This window comes from Aspergillus heteromorphus (genome assembly GCF_003184545.1).
Source record: "Aspergillus heteromorphus CBS 117.55 chromosome Unknown BO70scaffold_10, whole genome shotgun sequence".
NCBI lineage: Eukaryota > Fungi > Ascomycota > Eurotiomycetes > Eurotiales > Aspergillaceae > Aspergillus > Aspergillus heteromorphus.
The window spans coordinates 864,890-881,967 of record NW_020290415.1 but is presented as its reverse complement, the minus strand read 5'-3'; the positions used below and the strand labels follow the sequence as shown (position 1 = coordinate 881,967).

Below are 17,078 nucleotides of genomic sequence, written 5' to 3'. Positions count from 1 at the left end.
ACAGCACAACCTGAACATCTTTGAAAGGCTGCCAGTTTCAAGTTCAATCATTTTTGGTACCCAGACGGACACTATATGCTCGATGCCACAAGAGAATCCCACAATGAGAAGCCCCTCCTGTCGTGTTGGCTCTCTCGAGTTCGCTCATCCATTCACAAAAGCTCCAGTTAGGGCTTACCGGAGCCACAGAAAAACATTCACCATCACCCAATAACAACAGCAATACATTCTGCGAATCGTTGGAAAACCCCCCAATATGCAGGTACAAAAGGCAATTCTGCGTGATTTAGTATGAGCTAACCGGAGACCAGGCTGCGATCAATCGACCCGGTATGCTAGTTTTGGGGCCGCCCCCAACTTTCACCACAGTACGAGCTTCCATTTGCTCCCCGAGCTCTGCAATGCCACCATGGCCCCAATTAAACCATACGACCCACTGAAACTGTTGGAAGGAACCTTGCCGATCCAACTGACTGGAGTTTGTCCTTCACGACGCGTCCAAGCAGGGCTGAGCACTGCTTCTCGCCCCATCAGCATGGCATTAACGCAGGAACCAGCTCACCCCCTGAGCAATTCTCCTTCATTCTGCGTTTGAAGTCTCTCACACCCATCTCTCCATCTTTGGGGTCTATCCTTCCTCTTTCCTACTCCCAATTACCATACCACCAACCTGTCGATTGCACCCAACATGATAGCAACACCCCGAGCAGCAAGAGCATCGCGCTCCAACGTCCTCACCCTCCTTCTCTTCGGTCTCATAGCCCCCCCTTTCGCCTCCGCAGACATCACCATCGATACCAATCCTCAAACCACACCCGCTGCCGTCGTCGAAACCGTCTCCCTCCTCGACGCCAGCGGCATCCCCATCACCACCGCCAACGACCCCGCCGACAACGCCTGGTACGTCCCCCTGACGGGACCAGCCAGCTCCCCAACCGGCGCCTCTTGGGGTGCCCGCATCCAGTACAGCAACGATGCCCTAAACGAGATTCTCCCCATTGCCTTTGGCAGCCCCAGCAGCACCAGCAGCAACACCCCAAGCCAAACAGCCACACTCTCCTCCGCCAGCTCCCCAGACGAGCAGGAACAAGACGGCACGCTCGAAATCCCTCTGACATCCTCCTCCATCCTCCTCGGCAAAGACAGCACTGTCACCATCACAACCATCAGCGACGAAGGCACAAACATCACCTCCCTCTCCACCCTCCCGGTAGGCCTCAACCTCGGCCTCCAAGGCAAATGGAACGGCTCCCTCGTCCTGGGCGGAAACTACGACTCCAACCGCATCTACGACGAATCCCACTGGCAGACCCTCTCCGAAACCAGCGCCGGAAACACCTCCTTCATCACAACAGGCATCGTATCTGTCAGCGCCGTCGTGCTGCAACTCTACTCCTCCACCCCCAACGCCTCCGCCTCCGCAGCATCCTACCCCTTCGACACCACCGACGTCCAATCCACCACAAAAGACCTCCCCGCTGTCCTCAACTTCACCAGCGAAGTCATCACCGTCCCAGAGGAGAAATGGTGCGGACGTAACATCTCCGTGCTGTTCAACCCGACCAGCGAGGAGTATCCGGAATTCGAGATCCCGATCTGGGCGGAGTTGATCCCCGCGGGGGAACGGTGTGTCGTGGATGGGGATACGGTCGTCCTCGGGAGGCCGTTTTTCCAGGCCGCGTATTTGTATGTCAATGCCGAGGGTGATATATACTTTAGTTCGATAACAACGGAGAATTTGGACGTGAAGACGAAGACGTTTGATTTGCATGTCGCGCTGTCGGAGGATGCGACGAGTCTTAATGGGACAGGAGGGAATGGGACAGGAACGACGGGGTCTGGGAAGACGTCCGCCGGGGTGGGTGGTGGTGTGACGGGGGGGAACAGGGTATTGGGTGCGATGTTAGGGCTGGGGGTGGTTGCTTTTGGGAGTGCGCTTCTGTGAGGGGCTTTTCTTTGGGAGGTATGGCATATTTTTGTAATATAGATTCGATTCTTCGGGCCTTGCCCTGTAGAGCACTGGCTCTGTTGTTTATTTCTACTACTTGAATGATTGTATGGATTTGCTGGTTCGCATTGAGCTGTTGCTTTTGGGTAATGTAGGGTTTAGTGAGCATGTGGTTGGAGATATACAATTTCCCGGCGGAGCTTCTTTGCCAGTGCCTTGGGACGGTCCAGTAAATTTTCTTAATTTGTATGTGAAGATGTAGATAACCTTTGCTGCTTGAAAAGCTAGCACTTATTAATGTTGATCTTTATAAGCGCGAACAGTTTATTAAAAAAAGATTACACCCAAATCCAACCTTTCAATTGGATCAAATCTTCCCATTCTGTGCCAACTCCCGCATGACACGTATAGTCCCCTCCACAGCCGCCCTGCTCATCTTCTTCTCTTTCTCCAAGAAAGTCGCAAGCTCTTCCTTCGATGCATCAGGGTGTGCCCACTCAAACGTATAGGTCAGGTACAGCTCCCCCTCAGCGCCTTCGCTGACCACGTTGCCGATGGTGCTTCCATCCGGCTGAACGAACACCGCTCTGGAGGGCTCGTATGCGGTCACGGTCTCCTTGACCTTGCGCTGGTCTTCGCGGAAAATCACTTCGCGGATAGTGACGGGGTTCCCTGTGGCTGGATCCGTGGACTCGGAGACGACGGTGGTGGATTGAATGGCGTTGGGAACAAATGTCTCTGCGGATCCGATCTTCAGGAGTAGCCCGGCCCAAACTTGCTTTTGCGTGAGGATTGGGCTGGCCCCGGCGGGGTTGACCGGTGCAGTGAAGGCGAGATTGTTTGTTGACATGATGACACTTTACTTTGTAGACTCGGGCTCTGGTCTGATATGTAGAAGGAGGGTTGTGCTTTCTTTGGCTCACGAATTATGCACGGAATATATACCCCGCATGGAAAGGGGGAGAAACTCTTTTCGAGTGGCGTTCGGACCATGACGTAGTCAGCAAAGGCCGAGGAGTGACAAATCTCGGCCCTGAACGCTACTCCGAGATGCGAGATAGATAGAGTCGTGCCTAGACAAGTGAGGTTCTCTCAAGAAGAAACCAAGATTAGCATTTGGATAGTTGATATCGGCTTCTCTTCTCCATCTCACTAATGAAGATACAGTAGTTGGAATAGATTTCTGCGGTAAGGACTGCCCACTGGTAAGTGCTCCACTTTTGAAGATAAACAGACATCCAAATATCATACCGACAACAATTTCGTTAGTCGAGCTCCAGTCACCTTATGGTTGAACCCCCAATAATGACTGAAAAGCTCAAATGTTCCGAAAATCAATCATCACCCTCACAAAATCTGCCTATATCAACGTTGGCACATACGACCATAGGGTGTGGAGAACAGGGCTTCCCGTCCGCTCAGCCGTACTTAAGCCACACGCCGGGAGGTTAGTAGTTGGGTGGGTGACCACCAGCGAATCCCTCCTGTTTGTATGTTTTTGCCTTTTTTTTTTTTTCTTTCCTCTGATCGATGGAGAGGGTAACACCACCATATAAAAGGGCGTGTGACCACCAGCGTATCTCTCTGCCGTCTTGTATGTTGGTGCTCACCACCTTCTAGGTGGGACACCCGCCACAGGCACACAGGGGTATGAACGTATTTCCTTATAAGGGGATGCTTCCCGGCACTGGTAGATAGAGCCTCCGGCCCCCTCCGCCGTCCTTCAACATTCACTGCCACAAAGACCCCCTCAATAATGAACAACCAGATATTCACTAGGATCATCTGAGTACACTGCTAGAGCCACAGGTTGATCCTTCGCCGGGCTGGAAATCTCTGTTTTGGCAGAAGGGACTCGTATCAATCTAACTGGAGCGTGGCTGAATTCCAGTCGCTATCTAGGTAGGGTGAGGATTCTCCACACTCCTCTTAGCCTAGGTATGTCGCATGAGACTATTAAATATGTCTAACCTTTCAACTGAGTGAACTTCGCCGAGTAAAACTTCTATTTTGTGTCTTATCTGAATAAAGCGCTCAAGACCTCAACTCCATGGCAGAGTGAGGTACCGTATCTATCACTTATTAGCCTCCTGCACCTTTCAATGAGACCTTGTAGATACTAGATAGTCCACCCCTATCGCGCGATGGCCTCACTCGCTAGCTCACCCGGACGGCATCCTCCCGCCTTTAAGCCACATGCTGGAAGATTAAATAGCCTTCAAGAGGGCGGATTTTACAAGTCCGATCTATGGCCAGACATGATCTGGCTGATATGATCATAACATGTCTAACCCCGGTAATACCCTGTTAATACATATTCGGCGCCAATAGATTTATCAGTATATAATAGTAAGCCTTGTCTCTTTTCTTATTAACCCCTTGAAGCTACCGTAACACATCAACCTAGGGGAGTTTTTGCCACTGAGCCAGAAGACTAAAATTACCCGCAGTTACCTGCGGACCCCTAGAATCCCATATATATACTCAGGTACACCCAGGAGGAGGCGGGCTTCATCCTTGTAAGTATGCATACCCCGCGGATATCATACCTTACATAAACTTAAAAAAAAGTACTTATATAACAGTTCTATAGGCATATCAGTAAGTCTTTTTAAGAAACTAAAGTTATTTAATATATACGTTATTCTGGTTGAACCAGGCCTCTTCTATATAAAGTTTCTCTCTATCTTTATAAAATTAAAGCCTCCGCGGGGCTAAATTAGGATTACATTAGAATATCTTTAGCTAATGCTGTTTAGTATTTTAAAGATCTAGATAGGAAGAAGAGTAGAGATTCTATTGAAGCTGTGTAATATATTCTTAAGATAGTAATATATACAGACTTAGAAGTCAGGATAGAAGATATACTTTGATTACTGGTTCGTCCTGATTACTTTGATTATGTTTAGATAAAATATAATACTTTGTAAGAGAGCTTAATAAAGATAAAAAAGATAACCTATTTGACTATTTACTGAGCAGCTGTCAATAGATATCTGCGGGATCCGATATTCCAAGACATGTCTACTTTGAAATTAAAATATATTAAAATGGACAGAATGAAGTTGGAGGCAGCTTTTGTTTTGGTTTCTTACAGACTTTTACGTATGTATTCTTGGTATTGTTCATTCAGTGATGTGGATTCATGCTGTCAAGTGAACTAATTGTAAATCTTGGCCTGAAGCCCTGGGATGATCTCTAGATCCTTGGAGCCATAGGTAAACTTCCCATCATTGGAGACCGTCGCCTCTTTATTGCGCCTCTGCTGCTGTGTCTGGCGGACCTTGACCCATTGCTCAGTGGTCAAGTGCTTACCAAGCTCAGTAAAGACATTCTGTGTGAGTCCAAGTCTGTTGAGGAGAGGGCTGTTCGTGATAGGATCCAGAACAACGTGGTTGTTGGGCCTGAAAGGGTGGGTCAGTACTGAATACACGTTGTCAAATTTATAGCAAACTTACCTCGCGAAATACAACACGCCCAAGCGATCAACATGGGCTTGATCAGCAGGTGGCACATGAACACGGTGGATACTCGACTTGATGAATCCGCCCGTGAGAGCTGTCAACGCATCGCAGGTGTTGATCGTGATGGTTCCGTCCTGGGGACGCACCCATTTCCAGTTGCCCTCCGAGTTGAGAATCTGCAGAGCTGCAACAGGCTGGCGGAAGAGCAGAGTCACGGTCCCCAGATCCGTGTGGCCTGGAATATACATTTCGCCGACCTTTTCGTTCTCCTCAGCGCCTCGAGCGGCATAGTGCATGTAGCGAAGATGGTCTTCGCCTTTTATGTCGTACTGGTGGTCGCGGACGAGTTGGTCCTCGTCTGGAAGTTCAAGTAGAATGGCGAAGAGGCGGAGGAGCTTCTCGACTACTTCTGTGTGGCATTTCTGAGGTCATGGCTGTGAGTAAAGTATCGATGCGATTCGAGATCGAGGATATGCATACCCGACTGAAAGCTTCAACTTCCTGGATGTTGTCTGCAACAACCGGTGGTTGTTGTCTGGTGTGGTAGCCATCGAACTTCGGGATATTGTAGACTTGTACATTGTCCTTGATTCCATTGCCAAGTCTGCGACATTTAGCATTACACTTCCTTTTTCTTTTGGATTTATAGACTTACACGCGGTGACCGGCCGGTCTGTACCCGTTGTACTCCCCAACTTCAAGATCCTTGCTGCTGTGGTACTTGAGCTTTTCCTCGAGAGGGAGAGCATAGAACTCCCGACCAAGAGCGAACTGGCGATCGATTTCGTCTTGGGTGATGTTGAAGTTCTTTACGTAGAAGAAGCCTTTTGGTGTTAATGTTAGACATGGCATTGTACTCCGCGCTATTGTGTGGATACTTACCCACGTGTCGAACAGCATGTTCCAGCTGCCTGACCAGGTCTTCCTTGCCACCAGGCTGGTCATACTGACTCAGGTCCAGGGTAATCAGCTCGGCCCAGTCGACTATTCAATTTCATTTAGCGGGTTTAAAGATAAACATCCACGTCGGGACTTACGGCTTTCCTTGGTCACAGGGACATGATCATATCTGTCGATTATTCTAGCAGGCATGTTGCAGAGAAAAGAACTGGAAGCTCCAGCGAATGAAGTGTTCAATCCGGATTGAGTGATTAAATCTCCGAAGACAACATTCACTGCAACGACAGGGGTACTTAAGCACGAAGCGATGCGTCAAGTGTTTACATCAACCCCGCACGGCATGAATACCGATGGATGATCAAAAAGCCTCGCAAAGCACGCAATCCCTTATCTGGCAGTCCGAGTCGAGTCCAGCCAGCACGATGCAGGATGATTGATTCGTGCCAGAGATAACAGCCGATTAAGTTATTGCTCTGGACCAGGGTTCTGGCACGTCATCCCGCACCACAATGTTGTACTCGCCAACCAACCCGCTGGTATATGAAACCCGCTATAGCTTCTTTCCCCTCTTATGGCGACACACAGTGGAGCCATAACAAATTCGTCACGAATATTGCGACTTTTGAATTTCCTGAAATGTATAGTATGCTGTAGTCATATAAATTAGGGGATGGATCATTCGATATGTCGGGGCAGGAGCAGCATCTGGGACTCATTCCTTCGAGGTATCTAGGCGGATTTCGACGATCATGTCTGGTAAAAGCTTGAAGGATGGAAAACTGGGTCCCTGGGGACTTCTGAAGGAGGTCTTCAACTGGTATCCGTCTGATTACCCCGCAAGTGAAAGGAAGTGAGTTAATTGATCCTGTTGTTGCCTTCGATCTGTCTGACCGACTAGACTGCTCTTCAAATTGGATTTGTCCATTCTTGTGTTTGCATGTCTCTGCTGTATGTCCCATTTAAAATCTCACCTAGCTTTATCTAACGAAATCTAGTTTTTGTCAAGTACTTGGGTACGTTGATCCGGTCGGTATCCGGGTCGTGAAGTTGATCTGTTTCAGACCAAACAAATATCAGCAATGCATACGTCAGTGGGCTCAAAGAGGACTTCCACCTCAATGGAGATCAGCTCAACTATCTCAACGTTTGCTATTATACTGCATATGTTGTTTTCCAAGTTCCGACTCTACTGCTGATTTCCCGGCCACAACTGTATGTCCGACTACCCTCATACTAGAAACCGTCACTGATGAAACCAGAGCCCGATGGCTCCTTCCGACACTTGAGATTCTTTGGGGAATCTGTACCTTTGCCCAAAGCCGGGTCACCGACATAAATCAGCTGTACGCCCTTCGTTTCTTGGTTGGTATATTCGAAGCGCCCGTTTTCGCGGGAACACACTTCATCCTCGGTATGTCTCGCGCGCGCCCCCCGCCCCCATAGCTTACGTTGTCTAATAATCCAGGATCTTGGTACTCGGGACCCGAGCTTTTCAAACGAGCCGGCACATGGTTTCTTTGCAACGCACTCGGGACTATGGTCAGTGGATATCTACAAGCAGCGGCCTATACCAACCTGTCCGGCGTCGGCGGCATGCCTGGGTGGAAATGGTTGTTTATCATCGACGGAATCTTCACCATCCCCGTGGCACTGATCGGATTCTTTGTCTTCCCTGGAGTCCCGGACTCCCCGCGTGCCTTCTTTCTCACAGAAAGCGATGTCGATTTAGCCAAAGAACGGGTGCAGAGAGCCAACATCCGCCGTCCTGGGAAGATGTCCCTCGATGTGTTCAAGCGCACACTCAAAAGATGGCATATTTGGGTTTTTGTTTTATCTTATGCGTGGGTATTCCATCTTCCATGGTGATCGGAACGTAATGCTAACGTGTCCAATATTTAGGTGCATGATTCTATCGTCTTATCCCACAGCATATATGAACCTCTGGCTCGAGGCAGAAGGCTACTCTGTCACACAGATCAACAAGTTACCGACGGTGACTTATGCGATTAACATCGTTGCCTCTTGGCTGGGGACGACCCTGGCTGCTATCTATCCCTCCTGGCTCATTTACAGCATCGCGTCTCTCTGCTGTTTGTTTTCCACGCTGTGTATGATTATCTGGAATATTCCCAAAGGATTGAAGTGAGTTACTTAACTAGTAAGACTCAGTGACACTGCTAATAAGCGAAGGTTTGTCGCATGGTACCTCTTTGGTACTGCTGGATGCACAAGTCCCATCCTATACTCGACCGTCAATACGATCGTCAAAGACGATTCAGAGGAGCGCGCGCTGATCATGGTACGCTTCCACATTTTTATTTATTAGTTCCTGGTTACGGGGAAAGCTAATATTCCAAACCCCCAGGGCGCAATGATGACATTTGGCTACTCGTTCGAAATCTGGGTCCCTCTTCTACTCTTCCCAACCGCCGGGCCTGATGGTGCGCCTCGATGGCGAAAAGGCTGGCCTGCAGCATTCGCTTTCTTCTTTTTACTGTGGGTTGGATTTATCTCGGCCATTGTGATACATAGACGGTAAGAAGCCCTTCTCTTGGCCAGCAAGCTGATGTTTTCTAATTGATAGTCATAGTGAGCAAAAGCGCAAAGGACTTTATGCGGAATCCTCGACGGAGAGCACGACAGATGAGGAAACAACCGTTGTGGTTGAGGTTGGACCTGGGGAGAAAGGTGAAAAATAGACGGCAAAGACCGAGGAGGCATACAGGATGTAGTTATTGCTATCCTCAAACAATACATGTTCAGAACAATATATGTGTTCAACAAAAACTGAGCCTCTTGTCTATGGTTCATATACCACCCCCAATAAATGCCAGATTTCATTCAAAATCAATAGACTCTCACAATCCTGATGGTGGTGTGGTCCTTGAGAAATTTAGGCGCTTCCAGAAGACCCACAAAACCCGCAAAAACAAGACAAAAAATAGAAGAAATTCTGATGCATCATCCGTGAATCGAACACGGGCCTCATCGATGGCAACGATGAATTCTACCACTAGACCAATGATGCTTCATGTTAGGTTGAGAATAATTTGCTATATCACGGTGCAGCAGCGACTCACCCATCCCCAGCTTCCATTCGTCGGCGTTCAGCCCCGAAAATGCGCCTTATTCCAATTCCAGTTCACAGTAACATACACCAGCTCCCGAAGCAAGAAAGCGCCTTGGGCAAGGGGAAAGAAAGCCAAAACACCGGCAACGATCGCCAAACAAACAATCGAAAACCAGTTCGACACGGCGGCAAAAGCATGGTTGGGGACCTTGTTGAACCCATCATCGACCGCGAGGACAACACACATCCCCGACAATGCAACGCTGACAGAACCAAAAATGAACAGGAATGGGGGCGTAAAGCGCGCGAAATATGCCCCGTATTGCCCGTCGACCTTGTAGTAGAACATCCGCCACAAGTACAGTTTGGTCCATATGTTCAGACGGCTGAGTCGGAGCTGTCCGTATTGACGGTATCGTAGGTTTACCTCCGAGTTTGGAACGTGTCGGAAGTGGTCGATAAAGTAGATGAAGTCTGTGTATCCGTCCATTCCGGAAATGTCGCTTGGAATGAGGCCTTTTGCGCGAGCGATCTCGAAGTCATGTTCGCTTTGAATGAGCCATGCGTATGTGCGCATGAATCCGAGGGCGGCACTTCGAAGGTCCCTTGATTCTTGGGACTGTCCTGATAGATATACCTGCCAGACGGCGTGGTTGAGCAGATATTTCGGGATTGGCTTGATGTAGATCTTGTCGTAGTACCAGAGGAGATGTAGACCGGGGTCTTCAGCAAGAATGATTTCGCGACCTCGAACGATCTGCCGGTGTAGTGGATAAACGTGATTGCTCTTCCGTGTTCCGACCAGCCATAGTATGGGGTGTAGCTGGTCCAACTCACGTGTGAGAAGATTGTCGGATAGGAAGGCTTCAACTTCGTCCGAGGCAGTGATGCTCAGGAGGGGATACCCGGGGAGGGGTGTTCTGTTTCTGGTTGCCTTTCCAATTATAGAAGTAGGGCTTTTCGAGCTGTCGAGGATAGACAGATCACTATTCAACTCGTCGTCCCTAGGGAAAGGTGGGAGCAAGGGTTGTTGCCCCGACATTGATTGATGTTGTTGGTTTTTTCCTCGATGAAAGGGATGTCACATAAAGGACTTTCACACTCAGGCCCAGCTGTGTTAAAGCAAGGAATGATTATCCCGTGAAGTTTGACAATGCGAAGAGGAAAAGGCCCCATGTTATATTTCCATCGGTTGCGGGAGGTATGCATGTCACTGGGTAAGTCTTTCTCCCTGTAGCCGCCGAGACTGCATCCCACGGGCGCTTAAATTAGGGCTAGAGGTGGCAGCCTATTTCAAATGCAGCAGAAGGAGCACAACTACTCAGTGTTAAGATTTGATTGGATGAGGGAATAACCCAGACCCTGTCACTCCGAGGCAATAATATCATTTTTTCCTTGTAACCGTCCGGATTCCAAACGGTGATGAGCGCCACTGCGGCAAAAGGAGTACTCCCCGCGCACAGCGCTCCGGAAGAGGGACACTTGCGGTCCTGACAAACGGACGGAAGCAAACTATCAAAGCCGTCCAATGGAAGCCACAGGGCTTTTATCACTTAATCCCTACATATCTTCCCTAATCCAGCGTTGTATACGCTCCAAAATATCTTGATAGCGTTGGTCTCTTCGACTCTGGTATTTCTGAATACCTCTATGATTGGATTCAAACCCGATCTCATCGCAGCCATCGATGACGGCGGAGTCACGCTGAACGACCTAGTCGATGTTAGCTTAGACTACAAGCTGCACAAAGGTTCTCCTTACATGTGTCAAAGGCACTCCAAATACAGATTCCTTGACTGCCTCAAATACACAGACTGTATTCTGGAGCCCACAGCCTCTTTCCAGAGTGCTCATAAAGTCCCGATGGAGTCTAGTATTCAACTCCGATCCCAGTTTCATGACTTCAAAAAGCCGAACAGTGGATCCTTTCCAGTGTCCCAAAAGGGATACTATCTCTCCGGCTACCGTAAAACTGGAGCCTTTGTGAGGAACACCCAGGAATATGAATCCTTTGGTATGATTGCACAGTCCGTAGCCAGGCTTTCCTTCTCCGGCGTGGTTTGAAGATACCAAAGCCTTGAGACGTAAGCATGTGTATTGCACCATGTCAATGCAGACTATCATACCTGCTTTATTATAAGTCCTCCAAAACTATGACCGATGAAGATAATTGGTCTCTTCCGCTCCTAGAAATACCGGGTCAATCTTTCACTTTCCCTGAAGTATGGATAATATTTACCTCTCGCGTACGACGAGCTCGAGCGAGCACCCGCAAAAGGTCACATCCATGGTCATACAATGTTTTTGTCAGCGCATCCGACTCCCAAGCTGTGTTATGATTAAACGCCATGATCCTAGCCGGGATACTCTCCCGTGGTAGGAAATCGCGTAGCCAGTCATTGTCTCCCTGTTTCCATGTCGTTTTTGGGTTCGAGGCCAGACCGTGAACAGCAACGATACTGGCAACGCAACCGCCAACTTAGCACAACACCTGAATTTAGGTAAAGTAACATGCAAATGAACACTTACTCCACGAGGATCTTAGTCTTCCTACCCTGCTCGCTGAATCTATCTGGTTCCGGTTGGATTATCTCAAGCGAATCTAAGTTGCGATCGTCTGGCTTCCGGGAAAAGAGAAGAACCTGTGCGGGGGAAAGAACGAGGAATGCGCCGAAGTCAAGGAGGAGCAATATCGATAAGTGGAAAGTATAGCCAGTCGTCCGGAAATTGAGCAGAATTGTTGCCAGAACAAGGAGAGAGAGGAGCACAAAATTCCAAATTCGATCGAATATGACTCTGGATGTCACTGTCCGCCATGCGAGGTATGGCCCAGCTGTTACCGTTAGAAAGGATAATACCGCCATGTTTGATAGGCTGATCAGATATAGAAGCTTACTATAAATCTTTCATTTTTTAACGAGGAAAGCTTTCTTCTTAAATCACGGCTTGTTTTGGTTTATGCAAAATTCATTTGTGTGTTCAGTAAATAAGCGCCGTCAAGTTGCTGTGCGCAGCGTTGCGACGCTTCATACAAGCGCTGGAGCGGGGCTGCTATCTAGTTAGCGCTGTGGTTTATTATTAGATGTTCACGATATTCATAGCATTATTGCAGTTCATTGTTCGGCGTCTACAGCTGTAGACTACCAATTATAGATGCCCATCTAGCGTCAAATCCAAAATAAAGCCCGGTCAGCAAAGCGGGCGCCTATGCGAAATATGATCTGGATGTTGGATGGAAGCTCCAATCGGCGCCTAATACAATAATGCCACCAACATACCAGAAGATGGTATTTCCAGGGCGAATGAATGACTTTATTTCTAGAGATAACTGGCTATTTTTTGTTAGTTCCGAACAACTATCTGGTTAGTAACAATCACTGCGCACAGGTTTGTTGGAGAAATACATGACTGTTCAGTGGATAAGTCGCTGATATCTCATTTACCGCCTTTCCTTGGAATGCCGGACTCAAGTAATGTGAATCCATTATTATCGCTATTATACTGTGTGCAGCCATGTCTCCGGAGCACACATTAACTGCTCGAGGTCTCATCAAAGACCTTTCCAGGATTCATTAGCCAACTAGTGAGATGTTAGCTCGACTCATAACAATTTGGAAGATGCATCATACTGAGGATCGACGCTTCTCTTCAACGCCCTCATCATTTCCATTGTTGTCGCACCCAACTCTTCTTCCAGATAACCCTGGCAGAAATTAGTATCGAGGACAAGGAGTAACCGATATTTGTACACTTGCCTTTTTCCCAATGCCAATGCCATGTTCACCCTGTTTTATCCCCAATTAAAATTCGTTCCGGAACGAGATAGGATAAAAACAGTATTTCTTACAGAAACCGTCCCTTCCATCTCCAGTGCTCTCTGCATCATCCTCGAGACACATGATTTGACCGCCTGGTATTGTTCAGGGCTACGTGGGTCGTACATCACCGCTTGGTGAAAGTTGCCATCTCCGACGTGCCCTAGAACGGTTGAGAAAAGCCCCAGATTGCTGGACTCTGTTTTTGATAGTTCTGTAGACGTTGTTATGATGAATTCCAAAGCTAGGAAGTCCGATCGATCACTCACCAACAATCTCAGCCAACCGCGAGATCGGTACGGCGACATCAGTCGACCAGATCTCGGTTCCTTCCGGTCTGACGGCTAGCATGGCCCACAGTGCCTGCTTTCGGGCCGCCCAGAGGGTATCACCTTCTTCTTGAGACTTCGCGAAAACAAGTTCCTTGCTTTTGTTGCTGCTTAGGATACTCCGGGTCCGTTGGATACTGTCATTAATTCCTGCTTGCGTTCCCGTGAATCTGAGAAGAAAGAATGTCAGCTTCTTCCCATCAAGACATACACACCACATCCACTTACTTCAGAAATAGCGTCGGTGCCTCAGACCAGTATCTCCCCCCAGCTCCACCATTCCGGTTGACAATCTTCATCTGCACATCGTCCATGAACTCCAACGCAGCCAAAGGAACTCCATCGCGGATCAACCTCGACGCCGCAGCCGTCGCATCCCCGACCGTGGGGAACGTCGCAATCCCCACACTGCTCTCCTCCGGAATCACCGCCAGTTTCAGCGTCGCCTCCGTGATGATCCCCAGGGTCCCTTCCGACCCCGTAAACAAAGCGTTCAAATTATACCCGGCCGACGACTTCCGCGGCCGTCTTTTCGTCTTCACCACCGTCCCATCCGGAAGCACGACAGTGAGATTCACCACCCAGTCCTTCATCGTCCCATATCTCATCGCATTAGTGCCACTGCAATTAGTCGCAACCATCCCACCCACATACGCCGTCGGACTGGGGTCCATGGGCAGAAATAGACCAGTAGATTTGATCTCCTCGTTGAGGTCCACCCAGCGCACCCCCGCCTGCACTTTCACATTCATGTCCTGCTCATACAGCTCGATGACCTTGTCCATCCGTCCCAGGTCAATGCAGATTCCCGAGTGCGGGGAGGAGAAATTCCCCTCCACGCTGGACCCCGCGCCAAACGGCACCATGGGGATCTTGTATTTGGTGCATATCTTTGCGATCTCGGATACTTCTGCCGTGGTCTCGGGGCTCGCGACAGCAACAGGTCGGGATGTCGTGTTGGATGTCGACCATTCCGAGTATCCATGGGCCTCGATGTCGTCGAAGTCGACGCTGACATTTTCGTCCCCGATGACTTTCTTTATCTCCTCAACGGCCTGGAACGCCATAAGTTGCGGGTTTCATCACATGAGTAGCGAGTTCCATCACGTACCTGCAGCATAGTCGGCACGTCCGCATATTTCGACCCGGAGCGAACATCCCGAACCTCGTTCTGAGTTGGTTTCGCGCGCCAAGCCTCAGACGCAAGGACGGTCACCGTCGCGGTTGCAACGACAGTGCCGAAGATGAGCATCGGGGTTGAGATAGAATTTCCCGATAAACGTGGTGGTACATCAGTCGCGAAGTTGGCTCGACGGTGATGCCCGAAGTGGTTAGAGGGTCGTGGATGCGCCCGTAGGAAGCATGATTGTGATTGCCTCCAGAAGGTCCGAATCTTGGGTTGCTGCTGCCAGAGTCTCATGGTTGATTCGTTGGTTGGTTGGTTGTATGCGACGGTGTGGTAGATGGATTCAGAGGGTTCACTTCCTGCTGGTGTTCGCAAGTCCGGTTGGCGGGTTCTGTGGATTCACCCCAGGCTTCCACGGTAGGATTGGGAGAGACGAAGCGGTTCGTCAGAGAGGATGTAGCATCACACTGTGTGGGAAGGTGGCCGCTCAGATTGATGGGGATCAGATTATCGCTCAAGTGTTGACACGTGTGAGTTGAGGTGAAAGGTGCATTTGAACACGAGGGGAATACAGGCGACACACGGTGGGTGTCAAGGTGGCAGGATCGAGCAGGATGGGTTGTCGCGATGCGCGAAGGTTGCGGATGGCGCCGAGTGCGGTTGACGATCACCCGTCGGGTTGCCCAATCGGGACGCGGCACCAAAACGCGGGGAGACGACGGTCACGTGATCTGGATCATAGCTCTGTATGTGTGTATGGGGGGTGCTTGGCCGACCCACCCTGTCAAGTATGGTGTGGCTGGAGCACACCCCGGTAATAACCTATTGAATTTGAATATGTATAGATGATCATTTGTGAGAACTTGTCCCGTACCCCCCTAAAATAAAAAGGTGTCTCGATATCTTTCTAGTCATAGAGGTGTACTTACTGATTCAACATCACTCTAGATTCCTTATGTTGGTTTGTATCTCATAAATATGATCAATCAGCCGCTAAAAGAAAGCGAGGGCCTAAATCATTTATCTAATGTCATTATGTTTGGCATTCACATATGTCGTGATCATACTGTGTACAGCTTAAGCAGTAGGGCTGGAATCCCATCGGACCCCGATCTCTTGGCACATGGACACAGCCACACTCCACCACTGAGGGGTTGTCGAGCACTTACTCTACCACTCTACCACTCTACCACTCTACCACCACTTCTCCTCACTTCTCTTCGCTTTCATCCATACCACCTTGACCGCTTTGAACCATACTGTTCCATGATGGCAACAAAGAACGCGATGCAAGCAGTCTCTATTCGCCAGGGCTCTACCCCCTACTCGGCAGCAAACCCCGCCCCCGCATCTGCCCTATTCCTCGACGACAACACCCCGATCCCACAGCTCACGCGCCCAGGAGAGCTTCTGGTCCGCGTCCATGCCGCGACGGTGACGCGTGATGAACTGGCCTGGCCTGAGACCTACGGGCCCAACGATAAGTCGATTCTGGGACACGACTTTGCCGGTGAAGTGGTCGATACGTTTGACCAGACGGGTACGGGGCTCACTGCGGGGGATCATGTCTACGGCATGACTGCTGCGAAGCGGGCACACTCGACGTGGGCCCAGTTTGCGGTGGTCCAGAGCGCTGAGGCCGCGCGCAAACCGGCCAGTCTGGACTGGGCTAGCGCGGCGACAGTCCCCATGAGTGCCCTGACGGCCTGGCAGGCCTTGTTCGTCCACGCCGGAGTCCCCGAGCCGGACCTGTCAAACAACACCACCAGAACGGCCTCCAAGGAAAACCCGCGCAGGCTCCTGGTGACCGGTGCCTCGGGGGCGGTCGGCTCGTATCTGGTGCAGCTGGGAGCCCTGACTGGGCTACACGTGACGGCTGCCTCACGGTCGAAAACAGAGAACGCGGACTTCCTTCATTCACTGGGTGCGGATGAGATAGTGGAGTATGAGGAGCTGCTCGGCAAGGAAAATGAATTCGACGTCGTGACTGATACGGTCGGGGGCCAGGCTCTGGAAAGTTGCTGGCGTCTTGTCCGGGATGGAGGGTCTTTGATCACGGTTGATTCGTCGAGTTTGGGTTTTATGGAAGAGCTTCCGAAGAACCAGGAGGAAAAGGCCAAAAGGGAAAAGGTCAAGGCTCGAGGGTTTATTGTCGAGGCGGATGGTGTTCAGTTGCAGAAAATCGCTGTGGCGGTGGACTTGGGCTTGCTGAAAACGTTCGTTGCGCAGATATTCCCAATCTGGGAGGCCTCTGAAGCCTATGAGGTGGGTGGTAGGAGGTTGGCACGAAGGGGGAAGATTGTACTTTCAGTAGCTGAATAAGCTATTAAATGTCAGCTATGTGTTAAAAGAAATATTATGGAGTTAGTTGATATATAATTGGCAGAAACATTGATTATGCTTTTGAAATTACTATCAACGCTTGT

General features: G+C 49.6%; 8 protein-coding genes and 1 non-coding gene across 9 annotated transcripts; 3 read left to right on the top strand and 6 right to left on the bottom strand.

The window, feature by feature from the left end:
* Positions 1–672: 672 nt before the first annotated feature.
* Positions 673–2,049, top strand: BO70DRAFT_403939 (uncharacterized protein; the record flags this gene model as incomplete). Its single annotated transcript, XM_025547057.1, has 4 exons — positions 673–1,626; positions 1,663–1,686; positions 1,720–1,868; positions 1,988–2,049. Exons 1-4 carry the CDS (start codon positions 689–691, stop codon positions 2,047–2,049), a joined length of 1,173 nt encoding a protein of 390 aa, XP_025400067.1. The 5' UTR covers positions 673–688.
* A 137-nt stretch (positions 2,050–2,186) lies between these two features.
* On the bottom strand, positions 2,187–2,862 carry BO70DRAFT_361712 (SRPBCC family protein). Its single transcript, XM_025543106.1, has one exon. It carries the CDS (start codon positions 2,796–2,798, stop codon positions 2,316–2,318), a length of 483 nt encoding a protein of 160 aa, XP_025400066.1. The 5' UTR covers positions 2,799–2,862; the 3' UTR covers positions 2,187–2,315.
* A 2,246-nt stretch (positions 2,863–5,108) lies between these two features.
* BO70DRAFT_403937 (iron/ascorbate family oxidoreductase) lies at positions 5,109–6,504 on the bottom strand (the record flags this gene model as incomplete). The annotated part of the gene is made up of 6 exons (XM_025547056.1): positions 5,109–5,352; positions 5,407–5,834; positions 5,893–6,016; positions 6,068–6,236; positions 6,295–6,396; positions 6,450–6,504. The coding sequence occupies 6 exons, from the start codon at positions 6,502–6,504 to the stop codon at positions 5,109–5,111; spliced, it is 1,122 nt and encodes a 373-aa protein (XP_025400065.1).
* A 557-nt stretch (positions 6,505–7,061) lies between these two features.
* BO70DRAFT_290636 (MFS general substrate transporter) lies at positions 7,062–8,851 on the top strand (the record flags this gene model as incomplete). Its single annotated transcript, XM_025539359.1, has 9 exons — positions 7,062–7,162; positions 7,211–7,260; positions 7,308–7,325; positions 7,374–7,524; positions 7,572–7,723; positions 7,778–8,153; positions 8,212–8,454; positions 8,503–8,611; positions 8,678–8,851. 9 exons carry the CDS (start codon positions 7,062–7,064, stop codon positions 8,849–8,851), a joined length of 1,374 nt encoding a protein of 457 aa, XP_025400064.1.
* Positions 8,852–9,269: 418 nt separating this feature from the next.
* Positions 9,270–9,340, bottom strand: BO70DRAFT_t149. Its single transcript has one exon. It is a non-coding gene; the product is annotated as a tRNA-Gly (tRNA).
* A 79-nt stretch (positions 9,341–9,419) lies between these two features.
* On the bottom strand, positions 9,420–10,424 carry BO70DRAFT_428881 (uncharacterized protein; the record flags this gene model as incomplete). The annotated part of the gene is made up of 1 exon (XM_025548022.1): positions 9,420–10,424. The coding sequence occupies one exon, from the start codon at positions 10,422–10,424 to the stop codon at positions 9,420–9,422; it is 1,005 nt and encodes a 334-aa protein (XP_025400063.1).
* A 518-nt stretch (positions 10,425–10,942) lies between these two features.
* BO70DRAFT_379376 (uncharacterized protein) lies at positions 10,943–12,246 on the bottom strand (the record flags this gene model as incomplete). Its single annotated transcript, XM_025545340.1, has 5 exons — positions 10,943–11,095; positions 11,144–11,458; positions 11,509–11,568; positions 11,622–11,841; positions 11,912–12,246. 5 exons carry the CDS (start codon positions 12,244–12,246, stop codon positions 10,943–10,945), a joined length of 1,083 nt encoding a protein of 360 aa, XP_025400062.1.
* Positions 12,247–12,913: 667 nt separating this feature from the next.
* BO70DRAFT_379375 (FAD-binding oxidoreductase) lies at positions 12,914–14,946 on the bottom strand (the record flags this gene model as incomplete). The annotated part of the gene is made up of 7 exons (XM_025545339.1): positions 12,914–12,962; positions 13,012–13,085; positions 13,138–13,167; positions 13,230–13,411; positions 13,467–13,696; positions 13,755–14,581; positions 14,638–14,946. The coding sequence occupies 7 exons, from the start codon at positions 14,944–14,946 to the stop codon at positions 12,914–12,916; spliced, it is 1,701 nt and encodes a 566-aa protein (XP_025400061.1).
* Positions 14,947–15,939: 993 nt separating this feature from the next.
* BO70DRAFT_290640 (NADP-dependent oxidoreductase) lies at positions 15,940–16,974 on the top strand (the record flags this gene model as incomplete). The annotated part of the gene is made up of 1 exon (XM_025539360.1): positions 15,940–16,974. One exon carries the CDS (start codon positions 15,940–15,942, stop codon positions 16,972–16,974), a length of 1,035 nt encoding a protein of 344 aa, XP_025400060.1.
* Positions 16,975–17,078: the final 104 nt, after the last annotated feature.

Coding starts and splice junctions, on each gene's coding strand:
- BO70DRAFT_361712 (XM_025543106.1), bottom strand. CDS start 2,798: ATGTCAACAAACAATCTCGCCTTCACTGCACCGGTCAACCCCGCCGGG.